Raw genomic sequence first — 26,672 nt, forward strand, 5'->3', positions numbered from 1 at the left:
CCATGATATTAAGTCGGAGGGTGCACAGAAAAGCAGTTTTTACTGCTTTTCTGTGCACTTTCCTGGCGCCGGAAGAAATTAGTGCCGACCTTTGGGTTGGCGCTAATTTCTTAGAGTAAAATGTGCGGCTTGGCTGCACATTTTACTTACTGAATCGCGCGCGCATACCTAATAGGGCCATCAACATGCATTTGCATGTTGAGGGCCCTATTAGGTGCTGCGGGTGGGCCGCGTGTTTTCCTCCCCTTACTGAATAAGGGGTAAGGGAAAACACGCATCCATAGCAGGCTGACAGTGCGCTCCAACGGAGCACACTTTACTGTATCGACCTGATAGTTGGTAGTGATGACTTCCAGGCAGAAGAGTATATGAAGCACGAGAAGCGAGTACCGGTTCCAGACTGTCACCTGAAAAACAAAGGAGAGAGCAAGGCCCCCGAGGAGCGGGAACCTCTGGTAAGTCCGACGAGGCAGAGTTGCTTAGAAAGACAAAGTCCGTTATCAATCCAATGTCAATCCTTGCTAACTCGATGTGTTAGCAAATACTGAGACCTTAAATATCCGTCGCGGATGATGTCATCTTCGGGGGATGCCCCCAAGGTTCGCGCCATTGCCGGTACTTCAGTCAGGGCCGTGCCGCGCGCGCGCCCCTAGGCCTCCAGGAACATGGCGGAAAGCAGCGTCGAGCCGGTCCGGGAACGTCTGAGGATTTGCGGCAGAAGAACGCCGCAGCAGCCAATCTTCCCATGGCCGGAGAGGGAGGCGCCAGAGAGGTAAGGAGGGCGGAGAGAGGGAGTTGGGCACCAACGGACACAACAATAAATCAATATTAAAGTGTCGGGCACTTAATATTAATTTATTCACTCCTTCACTTATTGCCGATTGGTCCCTTTACTGTCACATGTCAGTGAAAGGACCAATCACCTTTCAGAAGGCTGTCCTGAAAGGGGATTGGTCCTTTCACTGACAAATTTCAGTGAAAAGGACCAATGGGCAATAAGTGAAGGAGTGAATAAATTAATATTAAGTGCCAGACACTTTAATATTGATTTATACACTCCTTCTGGTGCCGGTAGTCAGGGTCAGAGAATTTATCAGCGTCCCGTGTGTATGCCAGGGTTTCAGGAAACAGACACTTGTCAACTCAGCGTCCGCTTCCTGCACCGGACTGTCAGAACTTTTAATTATTTTTGTAAAGAGTTGTTCCTCCTACTTAATATCCCAACGATACTTAATATCCCAACGATATTAAGTAGGAGGCAGTACAGAAAAGCATTTTTTTCTGCTTTTCTGTGCTAGTTTTAGCACTCAACAATTTACGCCTGCTCTGGGCAGGCGTTAATTTCTGATCTCTAAAATGTGCGTCCAAGATGCACATTTTTTTTTTTTGCATTAGGCATTAGGAGTGAATAGCCTCAATCACATGCATTTGCATGTGATGAGCACTATTAGTTTCACTCCATGTTGGATGTGCGTTGTAGAGGTGCTAATAGTTATCGCCTATACAACCCTTGTCCAACTGCGGGTTATACAGAGCGCTTGGCTGAGCGCACTGTATTGCATCAGCCCCAAAGTGTGGGAAAAACATGCCCAGGATTACCAAAATAAAGAACCTGAAGGACTTTTTCCTATGCTTTATGGTAAAAGATCATCAGGTCAGGCAGGGCCATGTTCTAAGAAATATGTTTCCTAGAATTTTTCAGAGCTGACTACCTTTATTGATACATTACCACCTCTTGAGAAAGGAGCTGGGATGTGGATAGCTGACTGAGAAACATACCACCGGAGTCACACTGATTTCTCCATAAGATGCATTCAAATGGAACTCATGCTGTCTAAAATGTGACACTTTCTCCTGGCTGTTTAGGAAGTATGACTCACTGTTTTTCCGGGAAAACATTTCATGTCATAACTTGATTTCCAATCTTTGGTTCAACACCTTAAGGAAGGTTACAAAAATATAGCAGTAACTAAATATAAAGTAAATTATACTACAGAAAAACTATAAAAATATATAGCAATATATGCAACTACTGTATATAAAACAAAAATCTCCTTAACCCCCCCCCCCCCCCCTCACTAACAACCCGATATAATGTCTAGGAAAAAAATCCCTTCAGAGCATAAACAGTTATCCTTCCACCCAGGCTGTCTTGCAGGAATATGACTGGCAGCACTGAAGCATCCGGAAGAAGAATCTGAGTCAATTTTCACTGCAACGGCTTTTCCAATTTAGTTATTGTGGTTTTGGAGAGGAAGTCTCCGCCCTGCCCAGAATGAAAGGCAATTAAATTAAACAACCAAGGCGAAAGCACCAATTTTCTCATTAAGGGCTGTGCGTTCTTCTAGTGACGAGCGCGTCTATCCCGAATATGTAATTAAGGCCAATTACTGCTTTCAGTAGCATGCCATAGAGTACGAGGGTTTTTTTTTTTCTTTTCTTTTTGTCTCAGCCCTTCTGCAGTTCACGGGTCGGTTGGGGGCGATAGGATGAAAAGTGGTAGCTCCTTGCTTTGGGTCATTTCTAAAGCTGGCACATAGGAAGAGAAATTTGCATACAGGTTTATGCCATCCAATGAGCTTCTCGAAGGGGCGGTGCTTACGGTGGGGCCGATTTGCATGGATGCTGGGACCTCTGGAAGGCAACCGTCCTGGGGATGTAACAGAGCCGCGAAGCATCTCCTCATAAAAGCAAACCCCCCCACCCCCCACGCTTGATTTTATTTTTGTTTGTTGTATTATTTACCCTCACCCCCCCCCCCCAATAACGATGCAGCGGCCGGAGATCCCGCCCGCGATCCGCTCGCCTTTGTGCCTACGGCGATGACCGCAGCGCAGGCAGCGGCTTTCCCCGCAGCGCTGGCTCGGCTGCTCGGGAAGATGGCCCACGCGCTGCACGCGGCCGGGCGAGCCAAGTGGCCCGGCCAGGCGAGCGCCGCCCGCAGAGCCGCCCTGCTGCTGGCCGCCGCCTACGGGCTGAGGCGCCTCTACCCGCTGCTGTGCGGGCGGCTCGGAGCCCGGCCCGGCGGCAAGCCCAGCGAGAAAGCCTCCTCGCCGGCGGCGAACGCGGACTTCTTCCGCCAGCTCCTGGAGCTCCGGAAGATCCTCTTCCCGGGGCTGCTGACCAAGGAGCTGGGCTTGCTCTGCCTGCACTCGGTGGCCCTGGTCTCCCGCACCTTCCTCTCCGTCTACGTGGCCAGCCTGGACGGCAAGATCGTCAAGAGCATCGTGGAGAAGCGGCCCGGCAGCTTCCTCGCCCAGCTGGCCAAGTGGCTGGCGATCGCCATCCCGGCCACCTTCGTGAACAGCGCCATCCGCTACCTGGAGGGCAAGCTGGCCCTGGCCTTCCGCACCCGCCTGGTGGCTCACGCCTACCGCACCTACTTCGCCGACCGGACCTACTACAAGGTGATCAGCATGGACGACAGGCTGGCCAACCCCGACCAGTCGCTGACCGAGGACCTCATGGTCTTCTCGCAGTCCGTGGCCCACCTCTACTCCAACCTCACCAAGCCCATCCTGGACGTGCTGCTCACCTCCTACACCCTGATCCGGACGGCCCGCTCCCGAGGAGCCGACCCCCTGGGGCCCACGCTGCTGGCCGGGCTGGTGGTCTACGCCACGGCCAGGGTGCTGAAAGCCTGCTCGCCCAAGTTCGGCAAGCTGGTGGCCGAGGAGGCCCACAGGAAGGGCTACCTGCGCTACGTCCACTCGCGCATCATAGCCAACGTGGAAGAAATCGCCTTTTACAGGGGACACAAGGTAAGAGGGGAGGGGGGGCGGGCGGGGGAGAGCGGCTCTTCTCGCTGATCATCTCCCCCCCCCGGGCGGTTTGCCTTTCGGTGACATCTGATATAAACGAACTGAATACAATATACGGTGCTCCTACGGTCGCCGTAATGTATACCTCTTGGGAAGAATTGGAGTGGATGACAGCAAAAGGGTGATTGATTGCATTGCGGCTGGGCTTTTGCCCAAAAGAAAATCTATTTCTCATTTTATCGTTTCCTGTTACACACTAAATATTTGATGCCATATCTAGGGTACTGAACATACTTTCCAACCCTGTGTACGGTCTTGGGTTTGCGCTCCGATAAGTCCGCTTTCTGGATGCCCCTTCTCCTAAGGGCAGTGGCAGAGAGCGGAGGCGAAAGCTGGCAGCTGGGGATCGCATCCGTCAGCCTTCTGGCCATTGACTTTCGGGCTGGGTTTGTTTGGATGGCGATCCGAGCTTGCATCAAACCGCTTCATGTTTGTTTGTTTTTTTTTCTATTTAGATGAGGTTCGTGCAATCTCGGATCACACAAGACTAATAATAAACTCTACCCAACAGACAATACCTGGGCAACAGGGCAGAGTTCCAGTCCCCATCTTTCCCCCCTTTCTGTAGCTCTTTGATCTGGAAAGTGTTTAGCACTGCCTAATCAGTCAGTCATGTACTTCAAATAAATACTACTAAATCTGCAACTGCCTTATCTTCAGTAATAGAATTTTCTCTAAAGCCACATACTAGACACAAAATGAAATACGCCAAACAGTAATCATAATAGTGTGAATTTGTATTGCCCAATTAGTTAAGAATTGTACTCTGGCCTATGCATGGAAGGGTATTACTACATCACCACCATAAATTCACTTTGATAAGGATAATAAACCCTACCTCTAAAAACCAAGTATGATGTATTCTGAATCTGGAATATAGAGATCACTATTTTTATAAATGAAATCCAAGTGTTGAAGCTTTGACTATAATTGTTAGTGTTCATGTGATGTCCCTGAATCCAGTTGTGTCAGATCTGGTTGGTCAGAGATGATCTGTTGCATCTTTGCTTTCTAATTCCAAAGTCATGCTTGTGTTTTAAATGCAAATGTAGACTCTGTGTGTAAAGTTTCCTGTAAGGTTAGTCAATTGTTATTCAAATAAAGGGTTTTGAATTCTATATAATGATTATTGAACCTACAGATATGGAGCAAACACATTTACAAACTAGACATGAATGAGGGGATTTTCTAATTGGCTGAGAACACCCCTATCCATTTATGACTTCACAGTTGGATGTAATATAGTTTGGACTTATCACTGCCCTTCATAGCGATAGTTAAAAGAACGAGAAACGCCTTTTGTCATAGTAATTAGCAATAAAAATAACTAAAGTTCTAGTATAGAAGTTTCAGCTTTAAACTTCTTGGAAGTATGGTGTGATTGAGGGGCTGGTTCCTTTCCAAGTTTAATTTTACAGGGGATGAGGGATACATTTTTCTACTTTACTAAGTCATTTTGTAGTTGTAGTATCACAGGACCATTTGTCTCAAATTATGCCACTGGAAACTGGAGACACTTGCCTTTACCATGGTGTAAGACAGGCTTCCATATGTGTGATAAGAAAAAAACTGGAGAAATCCCAATTTAAAACTTAAGCTTGTGACTAAATCGGAAACTGATTACACTCCCTTGCCTTTTACTGTGAAATACCAATTGATAAAAACTTCATTTTTGCATCAAATAGAAAGGTTTAAACCATCTATTGATTAAAATTGTATTTAAGTTAATAAATGTATTAGTTACATATAATTTTTAATGCATTGTTAGTTTGCATACTAAATTCAAGAACTATATTTCCATTTATTGCTAGTGTTCATTATAAGTTATTATATTTGACAAATACAGTATATATTATAATTTAAAAAGTTAACTTTCCAGTAGAGGGAGTTTGTTTTGTTTTTATTGAGATGTCAGCAGAACCAGAATATCTTTTTTTGTTGGGGGTCGAGGGGTTCCTGTGGATGCAGAGTGTATGCATCTGTGTGTGTGTGTATATATATATATACACACACACACAGATGGATGAAAACATGATTGACCATGCAAAGCTCCATGAAAGAAGAGATTATTATCTCCCGGAGATTATGGTTTTTGCCTCAAGAGGGAAGACTTTTTCCATTTTACGCTGAGAAAGTACAGTCAGCATCTATTATATTGAACTCTGGATCGACTGGACAAAAAAAAATAAATTTCAATTGCTTTTGTAGCAACAGATTACTGTGATTGCATAGACATCTGGGCTCAAAACAAAGCCCAGAGTGAAGCATTCCCCTAGAATCTGACTCCAGATGATTTGGCTTTGAAATTCTAGACAGGCAGTAGGGAGAAGCAGAAAAAAACAAACCTGTGGAGTTTGAAGTTTTAAACTAGAGAAAGAGAAAACTAGGGTACAAATTCGGGGGATTTTTCAGAGCTGCTAATCAACAATAGGAGAACAATAGGAGACAGTTAGGTGGGCAGATACATTCTCTCTCTGGTTTACTCTGAAGTGTTTAATAATACGCCCTCTTTCATAGCTTCTTCTCCCAGCAGCAAACTATGCAGGTGTTCTTCCTTCTTCTCTCTGTGTTCCTCATCCCCCATTTTCTATATTAAATGGAATAAAGAGAGAGTTAGTAATAGCCCCCCCCTTATCTCCTGCTGTCTTTTGAGAAAGACTTTTGGAATTTTATATTGGTTTCCCCTCCCCCCCGACAGGTTACTTAGTAGCACAAATCTTAAAGTTGACCCTGCTGTCCTTTAACACCAGACCCTTGCATTGAAAGGGAAAAGTCCAGATGATTTGTTATCAAAGATCACATGATTAAGTCAAATCTACTTCTCCGTGATTTTCTTTCCATAAATATATATATATATATATATATATATAGTAGTAGAGTTTGAGATCATTTTATGGACCCATTACATAATGTATTTGTTAACAAAGAAGAGCATATTGGGCCCCACTTCCAAAAGAGCTTAACCACATAATCACAGACTAGGAAAATGCTTTCAAAAGTAACATAGAAGAAAAGATAATGGCAAAGAGAGACCACATGCCCTATGCAAACCACCCATCAACATCTCCTGCCCAGCTTCTAAGTCCCTGGTTCTCGCTCAGAGATCCTCTCTGTGCTCTTCCCATGTTTTCTTGATTTCTGATACTGTCCTGGTCTACATCACATCCACCTCCTTTTCTGTAAAAAAAAATATTCCTTTAGATTACTCCTGAGTCTACTGCTTTCTTTCATCCTCATCCCATGACCCCTCATTACAGAGCCTCCTTTCCATTGAAAGAGGCCCATATCTTTTGCATTTATTCCTTGGAGGTATTTAAATGTCTCTATCATATCTCTCCTTTCCTCCACAGTATAACTCTCTCCCCACATGCTTTGTGATGAAGACCATTTTAGTCGCCATCCGCCGGACTGACTCCATCCTGTTTATATCCTTTTGAAGATGTGGTCTCCAAAATTGTACCCAGTACGCCAAATGAGATTTACTGTATACAAAGGCAATCTTGCCTCCTTTTTCCTGCTCACTATTCCTCTTCTTATGCACCCAGGCTTCATTCTGGCTTTTCCTGTCAACTTAAGATCATCGGATATGATCACCCCCACATCTTGCTCTTGTTTTGTGCACAGAAGAATGTCACCCCACATACCGTACTGTTCCATTGGGTGTTTGCAACCCAAATGCATAACCCTGTAGTTTTTAGCGTTAAATCTTAGGTGCTGAACATTAGACCATTCCTCAAGCTTCCTCCGCATGTTTTCCATACCTTCCAGGGTATCTGCCATGTTGCAGATTTTGGCAACATCCGCACAGAGGCAAACTTTTCCTTATAGCTCTTCCTCAATATCCTGTGTTTACCATTACCCTTTATGGTATCCCATTGAATCAGTTTCTAATCCAGGGGGGTCACTTTAGAGGCCATACCTAGGGTGCTCAGTTTGTTTATAAGTTGCCTAAGTGGAACTGTGTCAAAGGCCTTGCTGAAATCCAGGAATATTACATCTAGCACTTCGCCCTGATTTAACCTCTGTAGTCATCCATTCAAAGAAATTGATCATATACATCTGACAAGATCTACCTCTGGTAGAACCATGCTGCCTTTGATTCTGTAATCCACTGAGTTTAAGAAACTGCACTACCCTCTGTTATAGCAGCAATTTCATTAATTAACTCACCACAAAGGTCAGATTTACTTGCCTGTAGTTTTCAGACTTCTCCTTACTTCCACGTTTGTGATGAGGAACCACATCTGCCTGCCTCCAGTCTTTTAGAACCATTCTTGACTCTAAAGAAGCATTGAAAAGTCAGACAACGTCACTTCCAGAACTTTAACACCCTTGGATGTATCCCATCCGACCCCATTGCTTTATCTATTCCTGAAAATTGATTAAGGTCTACTTCACTTCCATTCCTATTTGTGGCAGTTTTCTGTGGTCCTGTGCCAAATAGAATCCATAGTTTGTAAATATTTAAATAACATTTAAAAAATATGTATGTATTTATTTAGTCACACGCTCTGTAGAAATAGCCATATTTCTATTTATCTTGAATTCCACTATCTACCAAAACCTTGTTGTCACCATGTGAAACCTAGAGATTTGATAGAAACAGGTACCACTTAAAATGTCTACCAACAGCATACACCCTTGGAATATAATTTGCATAACTATTTAAAATGTGCAAACAAAAATGGCACATATTTCAAATTCAGTAAGTATAATTTCATTTAAAATAAAACTGCATTTTCTGTGCATTTTTCAATGTTCAGAAATTCTTCTCAAAGTGTAAACCCACCATGTATCAAATAAATATATAATAAGGTACTACTGACATTTTTTAAAGAAAATGTGTGCCATCTATGTAGAGTGTATCAAAATCATCCTTGATAAGTAATGCTCACCTTATATTGACAATTGATTTATACTCTTGTATTTTTACTTATTTAGAGCTTGATTTACAGAGGGAAAAAATGTTAGTAAACCAGGCCCTTAATTAACACCACTTAGTGGTAATTTTCTGCCAGGGCATGCCAGGTCACTGACCTAGAAACCTTTTGAATTTGCTTCCTTTTTCCCATTGCAGCTTGAGGCTGCCATTGGCCCCCAACTTTTTTTTTTTTAATGTTCAAGAATTTGCAATTTCTCTGAGCATCTTGAAAATGCCAAGTTAGCAACTGAGTCCCAAATAACCTCATACTTTCTAAGTATAGCACCGCTTAGTCTGTACTGGTTATGATGTCACAAATGACATCACATACACATCATAAATCAATCATATCCCTATCCATGTAAAGTAATTTATGATACTACAAACATGATAGGTTACATAAATTCATAGTCACTTAAAAATGAAAACATAATAAATTTCCAGTAAAATATTTTATAAAAGGTGAATATTATTACATTTGAAATGTTGTACACAAGGAGAACAACTTTCTTCTCAGCATCATCCATACAGTGCCCGTGAGCTCCTCAAAGCAGTGAGTGTAACAAATTATCCTATACAGGATGTCTGATTAGTTTCTGCAGTTTGTGTGATGTCATTTATAATATCAAAGTCACTAAAAGCCAGTGTAATACAGTGTGCATTGGTTCTTTATAACATGGTTCCAAAGATGGCTATTCAGAAGTTAGTGAAATTACAGGTTCGAGCTGGTTAAAGAATTTAAAAATATCAACTTATATAGTAAATAAAATATTTAACCAATACATGATGCTCATTATTACTTTTCACTTCAAGATGAGCAAGGCAGGTGAAGTTTTATTGTTTAATAATTACTTTTAACATTTAGAACCCAGCAGGCTTCCACCTTGCTCTCTTGCATTTGCAATTTAATCAGAACCTACCCCAGCTATGGCTACAGCGCCCTGAACCTGCAGTTACTGGGATTTATTTCCCTCCACTGTTTATGCCCTTACCCTTTTCTCTCTATAAACCAGTCATTGCAGCAATAGCCATCTGTAGGGGGCCATAGACTATGGAACATGGTATGCCTGCATCTTAAATCCAGTTTATAGGTTTTGCTGTCACATATGCTGTGCAATCGCTGGGATTTTAGCTCTAAGCCTGGATTTATATATCGCTAATGTGGTTCATAACCTTTACTGGAAATTAAGGTTGGTGAGACAACTATGCCCATTCCTTGAGTTAAGCTCACTGAAGTCTGTTGTCTGTGCCTTGGCCATGGCTCAACTTGATTATTACAATGCTGCCAGCAAAGTCTACTTATAGACTTCAGTTAAAATAGAACATTTCAGCAAGAATAGTTACGGATAGTCCATGACATACCCCAGCCATGCCTTTGTTTATTTATTTAAAAATATATATGCTGCCTACGTAATACAAGTTATTCTAGGCGGCTCACAAATCATAACATTGATATTCTTACAAGTACTGGACAAAACAATCTTTAGAAGACCAATACCTATTGTTGTTAGAAGCAAATTTAAGGCATTGGTATTGGCATTTCATGTGCCACATGGCAAGTGCATACTAGACCTTGAAAATAGACTTCAATGGTATGCTCTCTCAAGGTCGTTACGATCTAGAAAGGCCAGTTTGTTATGTTTTTTGCCAACGCATTCTATTTACCATGGGAGTCCACGTTCTTGAGCCTTTCAACTGTGGTCCACCAGTTATGGAATGGTAATTCTCCTGATAGTCTGTTGAGAATGTAATCTACAGGTGTTCAGAAGGAAGTTAAAGATCTGATTATTAGCACCGAATCCCGATAATGCACATTGTAGAAACCTTTTACAATTTTCTTTCACTATAGGTAGAAATGACAAAACTACAGAAAAGTTACACGGCTCTGGCAGACCAGATGAACCTGATTTTATCCAAACGCCTTTGGTATGTCATGATAGAGCAGTTCCTGATGAAGTATGTGTGGAGTGCCAGTGGTTTGGTTATGGTGGCTGTACCCATCATCACTGCAACTGGTTTTGCAGATGGCGGTAATGACATTTTAAACTTATCTCAAATGCTTATGTTGACAAGTAATATAGCATTTCATTACAATACCTTAAAGTGAAATGAAGGAAAACTTTTAAAATGGCATTTAACGTGGGTGGCATGTTAGCGAAATTTTTTTCCCTAAACACCATTCTATGTACATTTTTCAGTTAGTTGTCAGTTATTTGATGAATGGCTTGCATGTGTTTTTAAGAGATTTATTAGTTGTGTGACAATACTGTGCATTTATTTAATTAATTAGTTATTTCAATCCTTTTTAGAGCTAAATGCATTTTGCATTTTGCAATTATATAATCTTTTGAATGGTTATTCACAAGGTAGGTTAGGTGCATATTCAGTCTAGCAACCAAAATATAAAATTGCAAAACAATATCTTATGTGGGATTTAGATGACTGCCTAGATTGACATTTCGTTCCCTTTGTTTTTTTCATATCAGAGTAGTTTGTTGTTCCAGATCTGCATTTCATATGATGGTCACCTACAAACAGATAAAGAGGCTGATGTACTAACAGGAGAAAAATTGTGTGCATTATCTAGACTTTTGTGTATGCTGTCTTGCTATCACAACTTCTATGCAAATAAGCCCAACAGCAAATTAGTGTACATGGTTTTTCTACTGAATGTTTTGCAGAAACTTGAACTACACCTCGTCACATTTGCGAAGCTATTATCATGGAGAGTGCTACTGTGCACTCATCGTTAATAAGCTGCTTTGCAAATGTTTGCACCACAGTCACTTATTAATTATTAATTTCAACAAAAGTTTGCACATGCAAAACTATGTGCACATTTTAGCTCGTTGCATAGTTTTACATATTGCACTAAAAGGGGAAATAGTGTGCACTATTGTAAATAACAGACACTATTTGGCCCTTATTTCTGTGGGTAAAGCAGCGTTTTAGATGCGGAAATAGGATCTTTAAAAATTGCCTTCCCAAGTAGCAGGTGCAGGTCTATGCATGTACTTTTTCCAATTCAGGTGTGAAAGGGAGACTTTTCCCTTAGAAAAACTGAAGACAGTATGAAAATTGGCTCTTATTAGTGCACAAAGCAGCCTTTGCAAATATTTTTCTTCTGTTACTAGGTCGGCCTCCCAGTATGTTATCCAATGCTCCACATTTTTTTCATGCCCTAGGAAAAATAATTGGTTGATAGTGCTCTGCTTTATTCTCCTGCTGACAAATGCAAGGAACAACTGTGGCTTTACTTCTTACAGAACGTTACACTGTCCATCATCACTAAATTAAGCAAAGCCCCAAAATAAATCAGGTGACTCAAGTAAGCAGCAAAGATGAGAAAAGAAACCAAAGCACTTATTTATTCAGAAAATTCATGGTTCACGATGCACACTTGCAATTCAGTTAGGTAGAAGTAACCAAAGTAATGGCACATTTAAAATAAATGAAACATTTATGACCCTCGATACCAATCTGCAAACCACACAATTGATTTACTCATTTGAAGCTATTATTGCAATGATGTTTAAAAAATCAGGCATAAACATGAGCAGAAGATAAATATACACTTGATCTGGAGTGCTTGTGTTTATAGAGTTTGCCTCACCTCCCTTCACATGAGCCTGATTATCCCTTTATAGACATGCAAAGTCATTTGGACATTGTTGGTATCTTTATAGAAAAAGGCAAGAAAATCTCACGTAGCATGGTTTGGGCCATGATGACAGTGTAAATTAAAGGCAAGGAACCAAAAACGCTCACCAAAACTTTACTCTCCACATCATCTCATTTGCATACTCTTTCAAACACTTATTCACCCCTAGCTCCATAGGAATCAATCAGAGGTACATTATTAATCTCAAACACAGACAAAGCATTTATTATATTCAAAAAACAAACTGCAAGTATCTCTGCATGAGGAATTGCTGGCATACAAGATCAGTATGTACCCAAATATAATATTAAAACACTTTATTCTATCTACACAATGTTTATTTTGCATCCTTCAAACAAAACGGTGGAATCGGTAAAAAATGGACTTTATTGTATCTTGCCCGACTCTGGCCGAGTTTCGCTCTACGAGCTGCCTCAGGGGCTTTTTGAACCACTTGATTTGGCTCAGATCAGTGCAGACGTTGTGTGTATCATAGTCGGAGGAACATTAATCAGCGAACTGACTATCAGACCTGTTCTAAAAACAGATGCTGTCAATCACAGACCACTGTGAGAACAGTGATATCGTAATTCTTCAGTGAAAATGCATACAGCTACTCGCCGCTCGAGGAAATTCTCTCCATGAGGTTTTGCATTCCCAGCACACTAGTCACATGCTTTTTCCCTTAAATATGCCAAGCAGTCCTGAACTTTCTCAGTCTCTCAGTCGCCTTTCACACAGGTCAGCAAGACTAGGGGCACAGCCGTGGAAGCCTCATCTGTCACACACCAGATGGGTTTGTCTTCACACATCCCGATCTTGCAAGAAACCTGTCACCTTCTGAAACTCATCTATCATACATATTGACCTGCATTGTGCCTTCTAGTCTAAGATGCCCTGCATACCTTTTGCTGTCACTGCTTTCAACAGGGATGCATCTCACTATTCAGAGAGGTAAGCATGCCATGTGCAGATAAATGGACACAACTGGATTGCCTGTTATCACACACTTATTTTGCCCTTCTCTAAATTTTGTTGTTTAGTATCACCAAAGAGCCAATGACTGCCTTTCAGCTGCGCCCAAGCAGCACAAGCCAATGTATGCCTTTCAAACGCTGGTAATATGCCACCTTAGCAGTGGTGCTGGGCAAAGTATAAACATGTAAGCATCAAGTGTTTGTGTTTATTCTTGACTGAGGGACAAGATTTACTTATTTATATGGATTTTTATATTCCACTTTTCAGCACTTCAAAGTGTACATCTAAGGGGATTACATTCAGGCTCTATAGGTGTTTCCCTATCCCCACAGGGCTTACAATCTAACTTTGTACCTGAGGTAACAAAGGGTAAAGTGACCCTGGCTTCCCTGGGTCATAGCCCGCTGCTCTAACCACTGGGCTACTCCTCCACTCCCAGGCAGCCAGGGCCACCAGCTCAGCTGTGATGCCCAACAACTGTCCATAAATTTCCTTCAGCTGATTCCCTGGGACTGGTACTGGAATGAGGAGGACTATCTCTGGTGGATTCTCCTCTCAGCTCCAGTAAGTCTGGCATGTCTCTTCTCCTACCTTTCTGTGTGAGAAGGATAGGGTACACATATTTTGTTGATGGGTCCAGTGTGTGGTGGAAGAATGAGGGTGAGTCTTTTTTCTGTAGACTGATACATTGCTTTGCATTTGTTGGACTCAGTCCACCAATGACTGTATTCCTTTAAAAAAAATAAATTTTCCATACCAATCTGACCTTATGAGGCACCTGCTTGTGGTCCAGAGGTTGGAGCAGAGCATCCTGTATCCTGGGTATGAGGATGCAGAAGTGGAAGGGGTCATGGGAGACTTGTTTGACAGAGGCCTCTCAAGGATATGTGGGCTGGGAGTCTCAGCTGGGTCTGGTGAAGGAGATTGACTTCATGAGTATTTGCGTGACAATGCATGTCATTGTCTATCATAAAGTCCGTCCACAAATGCCTTTCAGTATGTCTATCTTAGGGAGCTTCATTTTCAGTTTGTATTTTGTTATTTTTTCTGGGAATTTATTGGGTTTATTTTAACAAGAACAAAGACAGGAGAAAATCAGTGGAAAAAATGTATTTCTTCATTTTTCCAGGAGAATATCTGAATGTATTTTGGTGGACAGAAGCTTCCCATTGTCTCATGCTCTCCCATCCCGCCTCTATAACCTCCCCCTCAAATGATTCTTCCGATGATCCTGATCCCTTTACCCCTCTCCCCAGCATTTCCCCTTTTTCTCCCACTCTCCTTCTGCTCCCTCATTGTCTCCCTTTCCAAAAATCTCCTTCCGCCTTTTCTTCCAAGAAGCACCCCAAAAAAATCACTCTCCGTCCCAAAACACCCCTTTCCCCTAATAACCCTCTCCCCTCAAAATCCTCTCTCTCTCTCTTCCCCAAAGTCTGCATCCCATCTTTCTGCCCTCTTCAAAGAATCCCCCATCTCTCTTTACCCCTTTTAAAATGAATCCACCTCTTCCCTCCCCCAAGAGTCCCCTCTTTCCCAAACAATATTCATCCTTAATGGCTGTGGTGGCCCCAGGCTCCTCCTCTACCTGCTTTCAGCAGAATGCTCACATTCCCACACTCTGATAGCACTGCACATCTGAGTCTGTGCTGAGCCAGAGAGGCAAGAGTCCTGCCAGGAAGTTCCTTTGGTGGGGAGCTGCAGCCTCTGGTGGGTGACTGTGAAGCCATGCTCTGGCCGATGATGCTTTGGTTCCAGCCCTCTCCTGGAGCTAAATCAGCACCCCCCTTTCCTGATGCCAAAAACGCTCTTTTACAGGAGCAAGGAGGAGCCTTACAGTCTCAGTTCTGCTGACCTCATCTCCATGTGCCAGGAAAAGCTTTCACCTAAGCAGTGGCTTCCCAGGTGCATGGAGATGAGGTCAGCAGAACTGGGCCTGCATGGCTCCTCTCAGTTCCCGTAGAAAAGCGTGGCTGACATTAGGTCTGAGGCATATTTTCACCGCTTGGGGAAGGGGGAGAGGGAAGGATTTGAAATCTGGCAGGCTCTTCGGGGAGCTTCGGGAAATGCTGCCCCGGCAGCTGTTGAAGACGCATAAAATTAGTGTCGAAACTGGTGTAAACCGATTTCCACATTTGGAAAAATCCAAGAATTTATGGGTGAAGAATCGGGTTAAACTGAAAATGAAGGTCCCTGGTCTGTCTCTGTCTGTCTGGTATGCTGCTTCGGTAGTGCTGTGCTCTGTGATCTTGCTTGTGTGCATTTGCTCTGTCTTTTCCGGAGCGCATGCTCCCTCCTTCCGCTCCTGTCTGGTGTGCCAGTGTCCGTGTGTGCTGTGGCAGGGTATCCTTTGTGTGCTTTGAGTATAATGTTCTGTTGGAAAGGCGCATGCTTTTTTTTCTGTGCTCCCTGAGTAGAGTCCGTTGTGTTGCTAGTCTTTGTCCTTAATTACACAGCACGTCTCTCTCTACTGTACACTCTGCTTTTGCATTCATCATTCATTCTTCTTTGTGTAACTACTATTCCCTTGTATCTGTTTATTTCCACACCCGCCCCCCCCCCACACCCACTACCCACAGCGTGCAACAGCCTTTCCAAAGGGCCGGTATTCCATAATCTCAATGAAACCACACGTATCATCTCTTATAAAAAAATCATTTTATAAACTCCAACTTCTAAAACGTCTCCGTCCCCTTCTCTTCTATCGAGACTTTAGAACCATTCTCCAGTCCTTAATTTTTTCCGGGCTAGATTACTGTAATGCCCTCTATCTAGGTTTACCTGATTCTTCATTATACCCTCTGCAATTGGTTCAAAACAGCGCAGCCCGTATCCTATCTGGTATTACACTCCGAGATCATATTACTCCTATTCTACAATCTCTACACTGGTTACCCATAAAATTTAGGATAAAATATAAAGTACTCACTATAATCCACAGCTTAATACACAATTCCTCATCCACCTGGCTCTGCTCCATACTTCGCATCTATAAACCCGCTCGTTATTTAAGATCATTAACACAAAACTTGCTTGACATACCATCACCATGACAAGCAAGATTAAAAATCACTAGGAAAAGAGCATTCTCCGTAGCAGGACCCTCGCTCTGGAATTCTCTCCCAATCTCCCTCCGCCTAATATCAAATCCACTTCATTTAAAAAAATCTCTCAAAACATATCTATTTCAACTTGCCTTTAACATACCACCAACACATTCTACTTCCACTACTCACCCTTCACTTATTCCTTCTATACCTTCATGATAGTTAAGTTCAATTTATTCCAACTTACTCTTCTAAGTGATATTTCTCACTCACACTTCATACCCCTGGCCCATTTTTTTCCTTCCCCCCTGCTCTTCCCTCAAGGCATAAATTTTCTTTCTTGTTATAAGATAAAACACTTTTGTTTTAATTGAGCTACCTACGTAGCTTATATCATTTTTATGTATTTTTTCTCTAATTTATTTTAATTTTGTTGGTTTTACCTCTTTTGTAAACCGTTTTGACAAAAACTCTATTTTTAAAAACGGTATATAAATACTTTTAAATAAAATAAATAAATAAATAATCTGCTATGCCACACAGGGGACACATGCTTTTTATTTTTAAGTTTGTTTTCGAGATGGTGTCTGGTATTGGAGATGCAGCTGTATGTTCTGCCTTCTTGCCCATCTTTCAACTGTTGCCTTGTGTGTTGTCCACGAGGCATTGTCACTGAATTTCCTTTTGTAATTCTTTCAGCTCTGCCCACACGTTTTCGTTTTCTGCCTCTGGAAGCGGTGGTGGGGGAGGGAGATGGAAGAAGAACCTTCCTTTTCATCCCCCATCAGCCCTTCCCCACCACTACTACCAGGAATAGGAGAAAATATAAATAGACTGAGGGTTAGTTTCAAAAGGATTTACAGGCGTAAAACTGAATTTTAAGCGCACGAATGGACTTCACATGTGCAAATGGTTTTTGAAAATTGGTGCTTTTGCATACATAACTCCCTTGAGAATTCAGTCCGTAGGGTTGAATTGTCAAAAGGTTTTCATGGGTAAGTGCCTAAACCTGTCTAAAAGGGCTTTTGAAAATTGCTTTCATTATATGATACTTTTACGCATGGAACTCCCTTGAAAATTACTTCAAGGTATGCTAGTCTATCATACTTAAAAAATTTGAAAAATACTGTGAATTTTCATGTGGGCATCCAGCCAACTTTTTCTCTCAGGAGCTGTCCAGGGCATAACGCTAAACAGCTGTGAAATGCCCCTAGTTTTTGTTTGCATATGCAGTTTCCCCTTGAAATCTCATGTTTATTTATTTATTTTTATTTGCACGTAACGATTCCACAGGAATTAAACTTGTATTAGAAAAAGAGATAACATCCAAAAATAAACCCTAATGTAGGGATGGACCAACTCTAGTCCTCAACACATGAAATGAAACTCCAGGGAGGGCGTCTCAGAACCAACGTCAGAAAATATTTCTTCAAGGAAGGGTGATGGATGCCTAGAATGCCCTTCCAGAGGAGGTGGTGAAAACCAAAACAGTCAAATAATTCAAAAGGGCATGGGGATAAATACTGTGGATCCCTGAAAGCTATAGGATGGAAATGGAGAAAAGAGTGCATGGAGTAACTTGCTGATGCGACGGTTACTACCCTTAACCGATAATTCTGATATTTTGATGCAACTCAAACATTGCTTTTTGCTTCAACAGCAACGCATAACGGGAAATTAGATTCAAACAGTAACCAATGAGGGCCCTGACTTTTATGGTGTGGGAAACTGATAAGCATAGGGTAACCTACACGGCGCAGCAGATACTACCATAAGCTTACTGGGCAGACTGGATGAACCATTCGGTCCTTTTCTGTTGTGATTTCTATGTTTCTAAGAGCCACAGACACGCCTGATTATGAGGATATCCACAATGAATATGCAGGAGATAGAATTACATGTACTGGCTCCATCATAGGTAAATCTATCTCCTGCATATTCATGGTGCATATCCTGAAAACCTGGCCTGTTTGTGGCATTTGAGGATTAGGGTTGGCGTCCCCTGCCCTAGGTGAAAACCAAAAAGGGGGAAAAAGATCAGTGTGTCTTAGCAGACAAAATTCATGTTTATTTATACAAGAGATCACACAGGAAAGGAAATGCATTGCTGTCTCTGTTACCATGCAAGAAACTATCGAGCTATGGCCCTAGCTATTCATTTTTTATTGTATTTTTGACATGTTTGCACTTTTGATCTATTATTTTAGGATGTATATTTTTATTTATTATACTTTTTATGTGTTATTTTATGACATTTTATTTATTGGATTATTTTCATACTTTGTGACCTGTTTTGGGGATGGACTATGTCTAAGGAAGGCATCTTTGAACTTCTGTGTCAATTTAAAAATAAAAATATGAATGCAAAAGCACAAATAAGACAATTATACTGTACTTATCATGTCTGCATGCATTTTCCATGAGCTACTGCAATTTTGTGCACCAAGAATGGGAGACCAAGACAGAATCAGTACACATCATGATGGCACATCTTTGTTGTCACTGGGAAGATAGATTTGCCAGCAGGGTTCCTGCAGATCCACAGCCCACTTTCTCTGAGAAAGCAAAGAGCAGAAGATTAGCACTTGACAATTCTGCAGTAGAACCTCTACTGCCCAAGAAATGCACTTTACTAAACCCTAGTTTTATTGGTCCTATTTTTTTTAATAACACAATATTTTTTATTTATTTATAACTCCTGTCTCCTGTATCTGACACTGAATGAAGACCTTTTGATATTGTGAGCATGGCTCTGCGTGCTGGAGTGAGGGTCCTGGTAGTGTAAGTGTGTGAGAATGAGAATGAAGATGATGTATGATAACTGAGAAGAGGGTGCCCATGTGATTAGTGAATGTTTTGGAATACTTAACCAAGATGTGGGGAGGGTCAAAGCTGCTTTTCAACAGTATGGTACTATCTTTTTAAAAGCAGCAAAAAAAAAAAAGGCTCCAAAAAACAACTATTTTCTTACTTTTTCCTGAGACTTTTTTTTCTGATTCCATTTCAGTGGAATCAGATAGAGTAGAAGAAAAGCCTTGGGGAAGCAAATGAAAACTGCATATTTAGGTGGGTAAAACCCTTTAGTGTCTGGACTGCAGGTGGAGTTAATCTCAGTAATAGAATATGGGCAGGCTTCACCTCCTGCCTACTCCAAATATCTATTTTTGGGCTCTTGCAAATATATTTTTGAATGTTTAAAAACAGCATGAAAAATGGCTGAATGTCCCCTTTTACAACATAAGATAATTGGGAAGACTTGATATTTGGCAACTGTTTGCCTTGTGGGGTGAATTGAGCCCGATAGTACTAAAATAATACTGTAAATGTCCATCAGTTAAGATTAATGCACAATAATTTTCTATGCAGTGTCCTAAAAACTAGAAGAATGTTTCCTTTAGTTCACTGAGATTTCTGCAAACTCAGTTTCAAACATTTAGTTGTTCAACCAGCGCTTAATGTAAATTGACTTGGCAGGAGAGAGGAGGTGGGAGAGGCAGATCTGCCAAGCCTCCTGCATTGAGTAGGAGACCCCCATTTATGGCTGTTGTCTCCTGCACTCTCGCTGGCCAAGAGCAAACACTCTTCAAGCCTGAGAGTAGGTCTGGGAGCTGAGAGTGGGTGCTGCAGGCAGAAGGGGCTGGTTTCTCCTGTCACATGCTCCCCACAGCCTATTAACTGGCAAAGGAACGCCTGACTAATGGCTGGCAAGGGAAGGAGGGTGCAGCAGCAGTGCAAGAGAGGCACCTTCCTGCCCTTGATCTGCTGTGTGGCATCAGCAGAGCGAGGGAGAGGAGATCATAGAGGGATTAGGGAAAAGAGATAAGACAGGGAACAAGGTACTGCTGAAGGGTTTGAGAGAGGGTCTATAGAGAGGAGGAACAACTGAGAAAGGGGGTGAGGAGCTGTGAGAGAATGGTTGAGACAGGGAGGAGAAATGGGCGAGGGTGAGAAAAACTGAGATATGTAATGTAATTATTGTAAACCGATGTGACGGTATGTTCCAAACACCGGTATAGAAAAAACTCAACAAATAAATAAATAAATAAGAGATGGTAGAAGTAGTGGGAAAGGGAAAGCTGGAGGGATGTGCAATTTGTTTGAAATGAAATGTGAAATTTTTATGAAATTTCCCATTTTGTTTCATTTTGTTTTTAAAACAGAACTCTGCTGCTTAAAAAAAACCAATCCTTCCTGGGCCCTCTCCTAATCCCTTATGAGGTTCTCCCCCTGAACCCTTTTAACCCGTTTATTAAAGTCTTCATGGGGCAAAACTCCTGCCCCACCAGTGCAGCTGTTATAAATAGCACTGTCAGACCAAGGCCAGCACTCAGGCTAATTTTTCTGCAGAAGAAAATGGCAGATGTTAACAGTGGCATAGCAAAGGTAGGAATCAGGCATTTTTATTTATTTCTTTAATTTTAATTTCATTTTTTTTTATTTCAAATAAAACGAAAATTACCTGAATTAAAAAAACAAAATGAAAAGAAATGTCTTTGCACATCCCTTGAAGCTGGTTGGGAGAGAGCACGAAAGGGAATATTAGCTGGGAGAGAAGCTGGAAGAGGAAATGCTGGCTGTGAGAGGGGGCGGGGTTAAAGCCTGTGAGAGTAGCTGTGAAAGGGCCTGTTGGCTATGAGATGAGAGCAACTGTGAGGGGGACAGAGAATGGGTGAAGCTAAGGGGGTCTGGAAGAGGAGCTGGGAAATAAGGAAAGAAGTTGGGGGAGTGGCCATAAGCTGTGAGAACCAGGGGGAGGAGCTAAAAGAACCAGGTCAGGGGACAAAGGCTGCAAAGGGACGAGGGGTTATGAGAGGTGGAAAGGAACTGAGAGAAGGGGCACAAGCTGAGAGAGAGAAGAGTAGACAGAAGAGATGGGGAGATGACCTAGGCTGTGAGGAGGAAAATAGCTGAGAGGAAAACAGGTTGGGAAATGGGGAGGGGATTTGTGAGAGGGGACATGGCCAGGGTGAGGGGAAGAAAAACTAGAAATTGGGTTGAGGGGTTAAGGGAAGGGATATGGACTACAAGAGAGGCTATGAAAGGGGGCCTTACAAGGAAGAAGAGGTGAAGAAGCTGGGGAAAGGAGTTGGAAAAGGCCCTGTAAGGGACTAGGAGAGGAGGAGGTCTAATGAGCAGATAGACTGAGAGAAGAATTTTGAGAGGAGATGGGGTCATAGTGGAGAGAAGAAGCATGAAGGTGAGGAAGAGGTAGGGGAATGTGAAACTAGAAGGAGATCAGAGAAGGTAGCAAGCTGTGGAGAGCCAGTGATACACATATGAAGGAAAGAAAGCAGAAATGAGAAAAATATCAGGAATATGAGTTTTAACAGAGAAATAATGAGCAGGAAAAGTGGAAGCAAAGAGTAGACCAGGAGCAACAAGAGACGAGCGAGAAATCACACTACTGACACAATGGTTGGAAAATGGTTTTAAGTTTGGTGTGCTAGCTAACTGGGCTGTATCAAGGGCAGGGGCAACTCTTATCTGCTGTTCTCCTCCAACCATGGAATCAATGAGGTAAATATGATTTTTCTAGAAGGATGGTGTGAGTGAGATAGATACAATGCCATGGGCAGAAAATTTTCCTCTGCTTCCCCTTTGCAGCTATGGAGATGACTAGGAGTAAGATCTTGAGCAGTGCTGGCCCATCTTTCATGCTCCTAGAGCCATGGAAGCAGAATGCACAGTAGCAAAGAGCCTCATATTTTAAGGAAACAAGGATGGGAGGAGAAGGTCTACAGCCACTGCAAACTCTCAACCCTCTCCCACATCCCCAGCAGTCTCTCTTTCAAACCTTTCCCATACCCAGAGGTCTCAGTCTCTTAACCCCTCTTCCACATGCCTTCAGGTCTCACTCTCATACCCACAGGTCTCGTTCTCTAAACTCCCCTCCTCTCCCCTATTCTTACCCCTACTCTCTCACATATTTCCTCCCTTCATCCCACATTGATGCTAATGAAGCCTTGGATCCCATCTCCTCCTCTTCCTCCTCTGCACATCCCACCCTCTCCTCCACTGTGCCACCTCCCTCTCAATTGGTCTGTGCCACCATAATGACACTTCTGAGCCTTTTCTTTCTCCAGATATTTCTTTGTTTTCCCTTCAGCTTGCAGCTGACACTCCCCCTGACTCCATCTCTTACTCCTCTGTTCATTCTGCCTCTTCCTTTGATGCCACTTTCCTCTTTTGATTGGCCTACATAGTCTTCTACCACTACCTCCTGCTTTTGGCCACGTGGGCCTCTGAGGCTACCTTCTTCTTCATTGGCTCATGTGGGTTCCGCTATCATTGGTGTTCAAAGAGATGCATTTTTAAATTCAAGGTGCTGCAAGTGGCTTAGGAGATACTGATTGGCCACCCCTGACCTAGAACCTCAGGACAGGAGTCCTAACAACATACAAAATGCTATGCAGGATCAGTCCAAGGCCCATTGAGTCCAGCATCCTGACAGTGGCCAATCCAGTTCACAAGTATCTGGCAGCTCCCATAAAGTGGATATATTTTTTGTTACTCACTCCCAGGGATAGCAATAGCTTTCCTTAGTCTACCTGGCTAATAATGTGCTATGGATTTTTCCTCCAGGAGCTTGTCCAAACCTCTTTTTAAACCCTATTGTGCTAGTCGCCTTGACCATGTCCTCTGACAACAGCTGAGTGAAAAAGTACTTTCTACAATTTGTTTTAAATTTGCTGGTTATTTCATTAAGTGTCTCCTTCTTTTAGTATTTTTTAAAGGATAAATAGCTCTCCTTTATTTACCTATTCCACCCCACTCATGATTTTATAAACTATCATGTTCTCTCTCAGCCACCTCTTTTCCTGTATTCCTATTAGCTAGAGCAGGGGTGGGCAATTCCAGTCCTCGAGGGCCACAAACCAGTCTGGTTTTCAGGATATCCCTAATGAATATGCATGAGAGAGATTTGCATGCACTCTGCCTCAGTTGTATGCAAATCTATGTCATGCATATTCATTAGGATATCCTAAAACCTTGACAGGTTTGTGGCCCTCGAGGACTGGAATTGCCCACCCCTGAGCTAGAGTGTGTAAGAACAACCATCTCTTCAGACATTTATATGGAAATCCTTTTTCTCATAAACAGTTGGAGCCAGGGACAGCATTGGAGAAGAAAAGTAAAGGGGAATTGCTCGGGGTCCCATGTTGCCTGTAGACCTGCCTAAAGCTAAAAGAAACACAAACCAGTGGATGTCTTTAGGTGTTGGTGATGGCAATAACAAGACAAATCAGCATGGGGCTTGGCGCTACAGTAACCTCACCCCCCTATTGTAGAGGCTTTGTTACCAAGGAAACCATGCAAGGAATAGAGCCCATTGCTGAGCCTGTGAGTGCATGCAGGCTCAAAGGGCCCATGCAAATTTTGTTTTTATTGCTGCCACTGCTGTCTGAAGACTTCTGCTGAGCCTGAGACAAGACAAATAAGAATAGGAGAGAGAGGATCCAGAAGGGGGCAGGGACAGGAGGGGATAAGAGGAAAATTACTCTGGAAGAGGCCGAGGGTGGATAGAGGGAAAAATCCCAGAGTATGGTCCTAAGGAGTAGAAGACCCAGGAAATGGCCATGGAAGCAGGAAGGAGAATAGGGGAGAAAGAGGGAGAAAAACTGAGAAGGGATTATTGAGGAAGAAGGAAGGATAAGACCTAGGAAATAGCCATGGTGAGAGAGGAAGCACAAGGGCTAGAGATAATAATAATAACACACATACTTCCAGATTATCCTTCCAACCCCATGGGGTAACCAAGATAGTGTACAATCATAAAATTACAATAATGGCATGCCATACAAGATGGATTGCTGGGAGGCTCAAGGACTGAGATGGTGATAGGATGGAGAGGAGCTGGGAAGGCCCAGGAAGGGATCTTTGGTTGAGGGTGACTCAAAGGATGAAGATAAGAGAGTAGGAGGTAAAAGACTGGAGAAGAGGTCATCAGCGGGAATGAATGGGGCGGGAAGCCTAATGACTGATATTGGAGAGGGTAAGAAGTAAAAGGGGAAGAGAGCCATAGCAGAAGAGGTGAGGCTCAAGGGCTGAAGTTTAGGCTTATGGACTGGGGATTGGGGTAGACTAGTAATACAAGGAATATATCCCTTTTACCATAAAAAAGGACTATTATTAACATCAAGTTGTAGAAGAGCAGTAAAATTCCAAGGGAAGTTGCGGACAATGTTAAGGGTTATATTGGAGGACCAAGGGAGCCCAGGTGCCACAGTTTGGTTACGGGAACACCATGTGATGTTTAAAAAAAAGCCATGAAGTAAGGTTACAAGTGCTCTCACCATGCGATACTGTGTCATCTGAAACCTAGAATCCCTCCATGAAGTCCATAAAATCCCAGGAGCCATTGTTATGTGGGTGAAAAACAGTTAAGGCAGTAAAGCAGTGCTTGGGATTATATGACAAAGTAACTTTGCAATTAGGGAAATAGCTAAATAGTTTTGATGTATCCAAAGGAAGAAAATAATAGCAAACTGTAAAACACTGAGTAGCTGGGGAGTCAAATAAATAAAGCATTGAGGGGTGATGTGGATTTAGGGCATCCATGTGGACATAAGGGAGAAGGATCTCAGCCATAACATGATGTTAAACATAGTTTTGTTCAGGTATGTGGGGAGAAGACCACATACAACACAATTGGAAGTATTAATTTTTGCCAATGTCACGGAAATGTTTAGGTATGAGATATCACTCCAAGAAAATTCTAGACTCCATTTACGCAAAGGGATAAAGATGAAATACACTTATCATCATTGAAAGGATTACAATAAAAACTAAAGAAGATTATAAGGAAACATATTAAACAAAACAAATCAAAATAATTCCAGGCATTAATATATCATAATTAGATTTTCTAGTATCTTGAGTCACTCGCAATGTACACATCTCTTGACTGGTGTGTAGCAAGTGATATTCAAACTTGGAATTTCTAGAAGGAACTTGTGTCCTTGTTCTAAAGCAATGACTTCAGCAATGTCTTCAGATAGTAAAGGTGATGTTGGTGTTGGATACGCAATCCGTACCTTTAAACCAGGGAAGATAGAAAATAAGAACATAAGAAATTGCCATACTGGGTCAGACGTAGGGTCCATCAAGCCCAGCATCCTGTGTCCAACAGTGGTCAAACCAGGCTTCAAGTTCCTGGCAAGTATCCAAAAACTAAGTAGATCCCATGCTACTGATGTCAGTAATAGCAGAGGCTATTCCCTAAGTTAACTTGATTAATAGCAGTTAATGGCCTTCTTTACCTGCTTTACAGTTATCCAAACCTTTTTTAAACCCAGCTACACTAACTGCACTAACCACATCCTCTGGCAACAAATTCCAGAGCTTAATTATATGTTGTATGAAAAATAATTTTCTCCCATTAGTTTTAAATGTGCTACTTGCTAACTTCATGGAGTGCCCCCTAGTCCTTCTATTATCCAAAATAGTAAATAACCGATTCACATCTACCCGTACTAGACCTCTCATGATTTTAAAGACCTCTATCATATCCCCCCTCAGACGTCTGTTCTCAAAGCTGAACAGCCCTAACATCTTCAGCCTTTCCTCATAGTGGAGCTGTTCCATCCCCTTTATCATTTTGGTCGCTCTTCTCTGTACCTTCTCCTGTGAAACTATATCTTTTTTGAGATGCAGTGACCAGAACTGTACACAATACTCTAGGTGCGGTTTCACCATGGAATGATATAGAGGCATTATGGCATTTTCCGTTTTATTCACCATTCCCTTCCTAATAATTCCTAACATTCTGTTTGCTTTTTTCACTGCCACAGCACACTGAACCGACGATTTCAATGTGTTATCCACTATGACACCTAGATCTTTTTCCTGGGTGGTAGCTTCTAATATGGAACCTAACATCGTGTAACTACTGCATGGGTTATTTTTCCCTATATGCAACACCTTGCACTTGTCCACATTCAATTTCATCTGCCATTTGGATGCCCAATCTTCCAGTCTCACAAGGTCTTCCTGCAATGTATCACAATCCACTTGTGATTTAACTATTCTGAGTAATTTTGTATGATCTGCAGATTTGATAACCTCACTTGTCGTATTCCTTTCCAGATCATTTATAAATATATTGAAAAGCACTGATCCAATTAGCTTATATAACCCAACACCAATATCAGAATCAGAATTGATATAATCATTATCATATATTGGAGTATATTAAGTTCTTGTTCTACCAAGGTAAATGTTTTCAACAATTTCCCAATGAATTGGTG

General features: G+C 42.1%; 1 protein-coding gene across 1 annotated transcript in view; it reads left to right on the forward strand.

Annotated features, from left to right (window-relative positions):
* The first annotated feature begins 2,783 nt into the window (after window positions 1–2,783).
* Window positions 2,784–26,672, forward strand: part of ABCD2 (ATP binding cassette subfamily D member 2) — an 80,534-nt gene continuing 56,645 nt past the window's right edge. Inside the window, 2 exon segments of the mRNA XM_029617178.1 lie at window positions 2,784–3,761; window positions 10,592–10,772. Coding sequence (XP_029473038.1) covers window positions 2,823–3,761; window positions 10,592–10,772 — 1,120 coding nt within the window. The 5' untranslated portion in view covers window positions 2,784–2,822.

Source organism: Rhinatrema bivittatum, chromosome 9, assembly GCF_901001135.1.
Source record: "Rhinatrema bivittatum chromosome 9, aRhiBiv1.1, whole genome shotgun sequence".
Taxonomy (NCBI): domain Eukaryota; kingdom Metazoa; phylum Chordata; class Amphibia; order Gymnophiona; family Rhinatrematidae; genus Rhinatrema; species Rhinatrema bivittatum.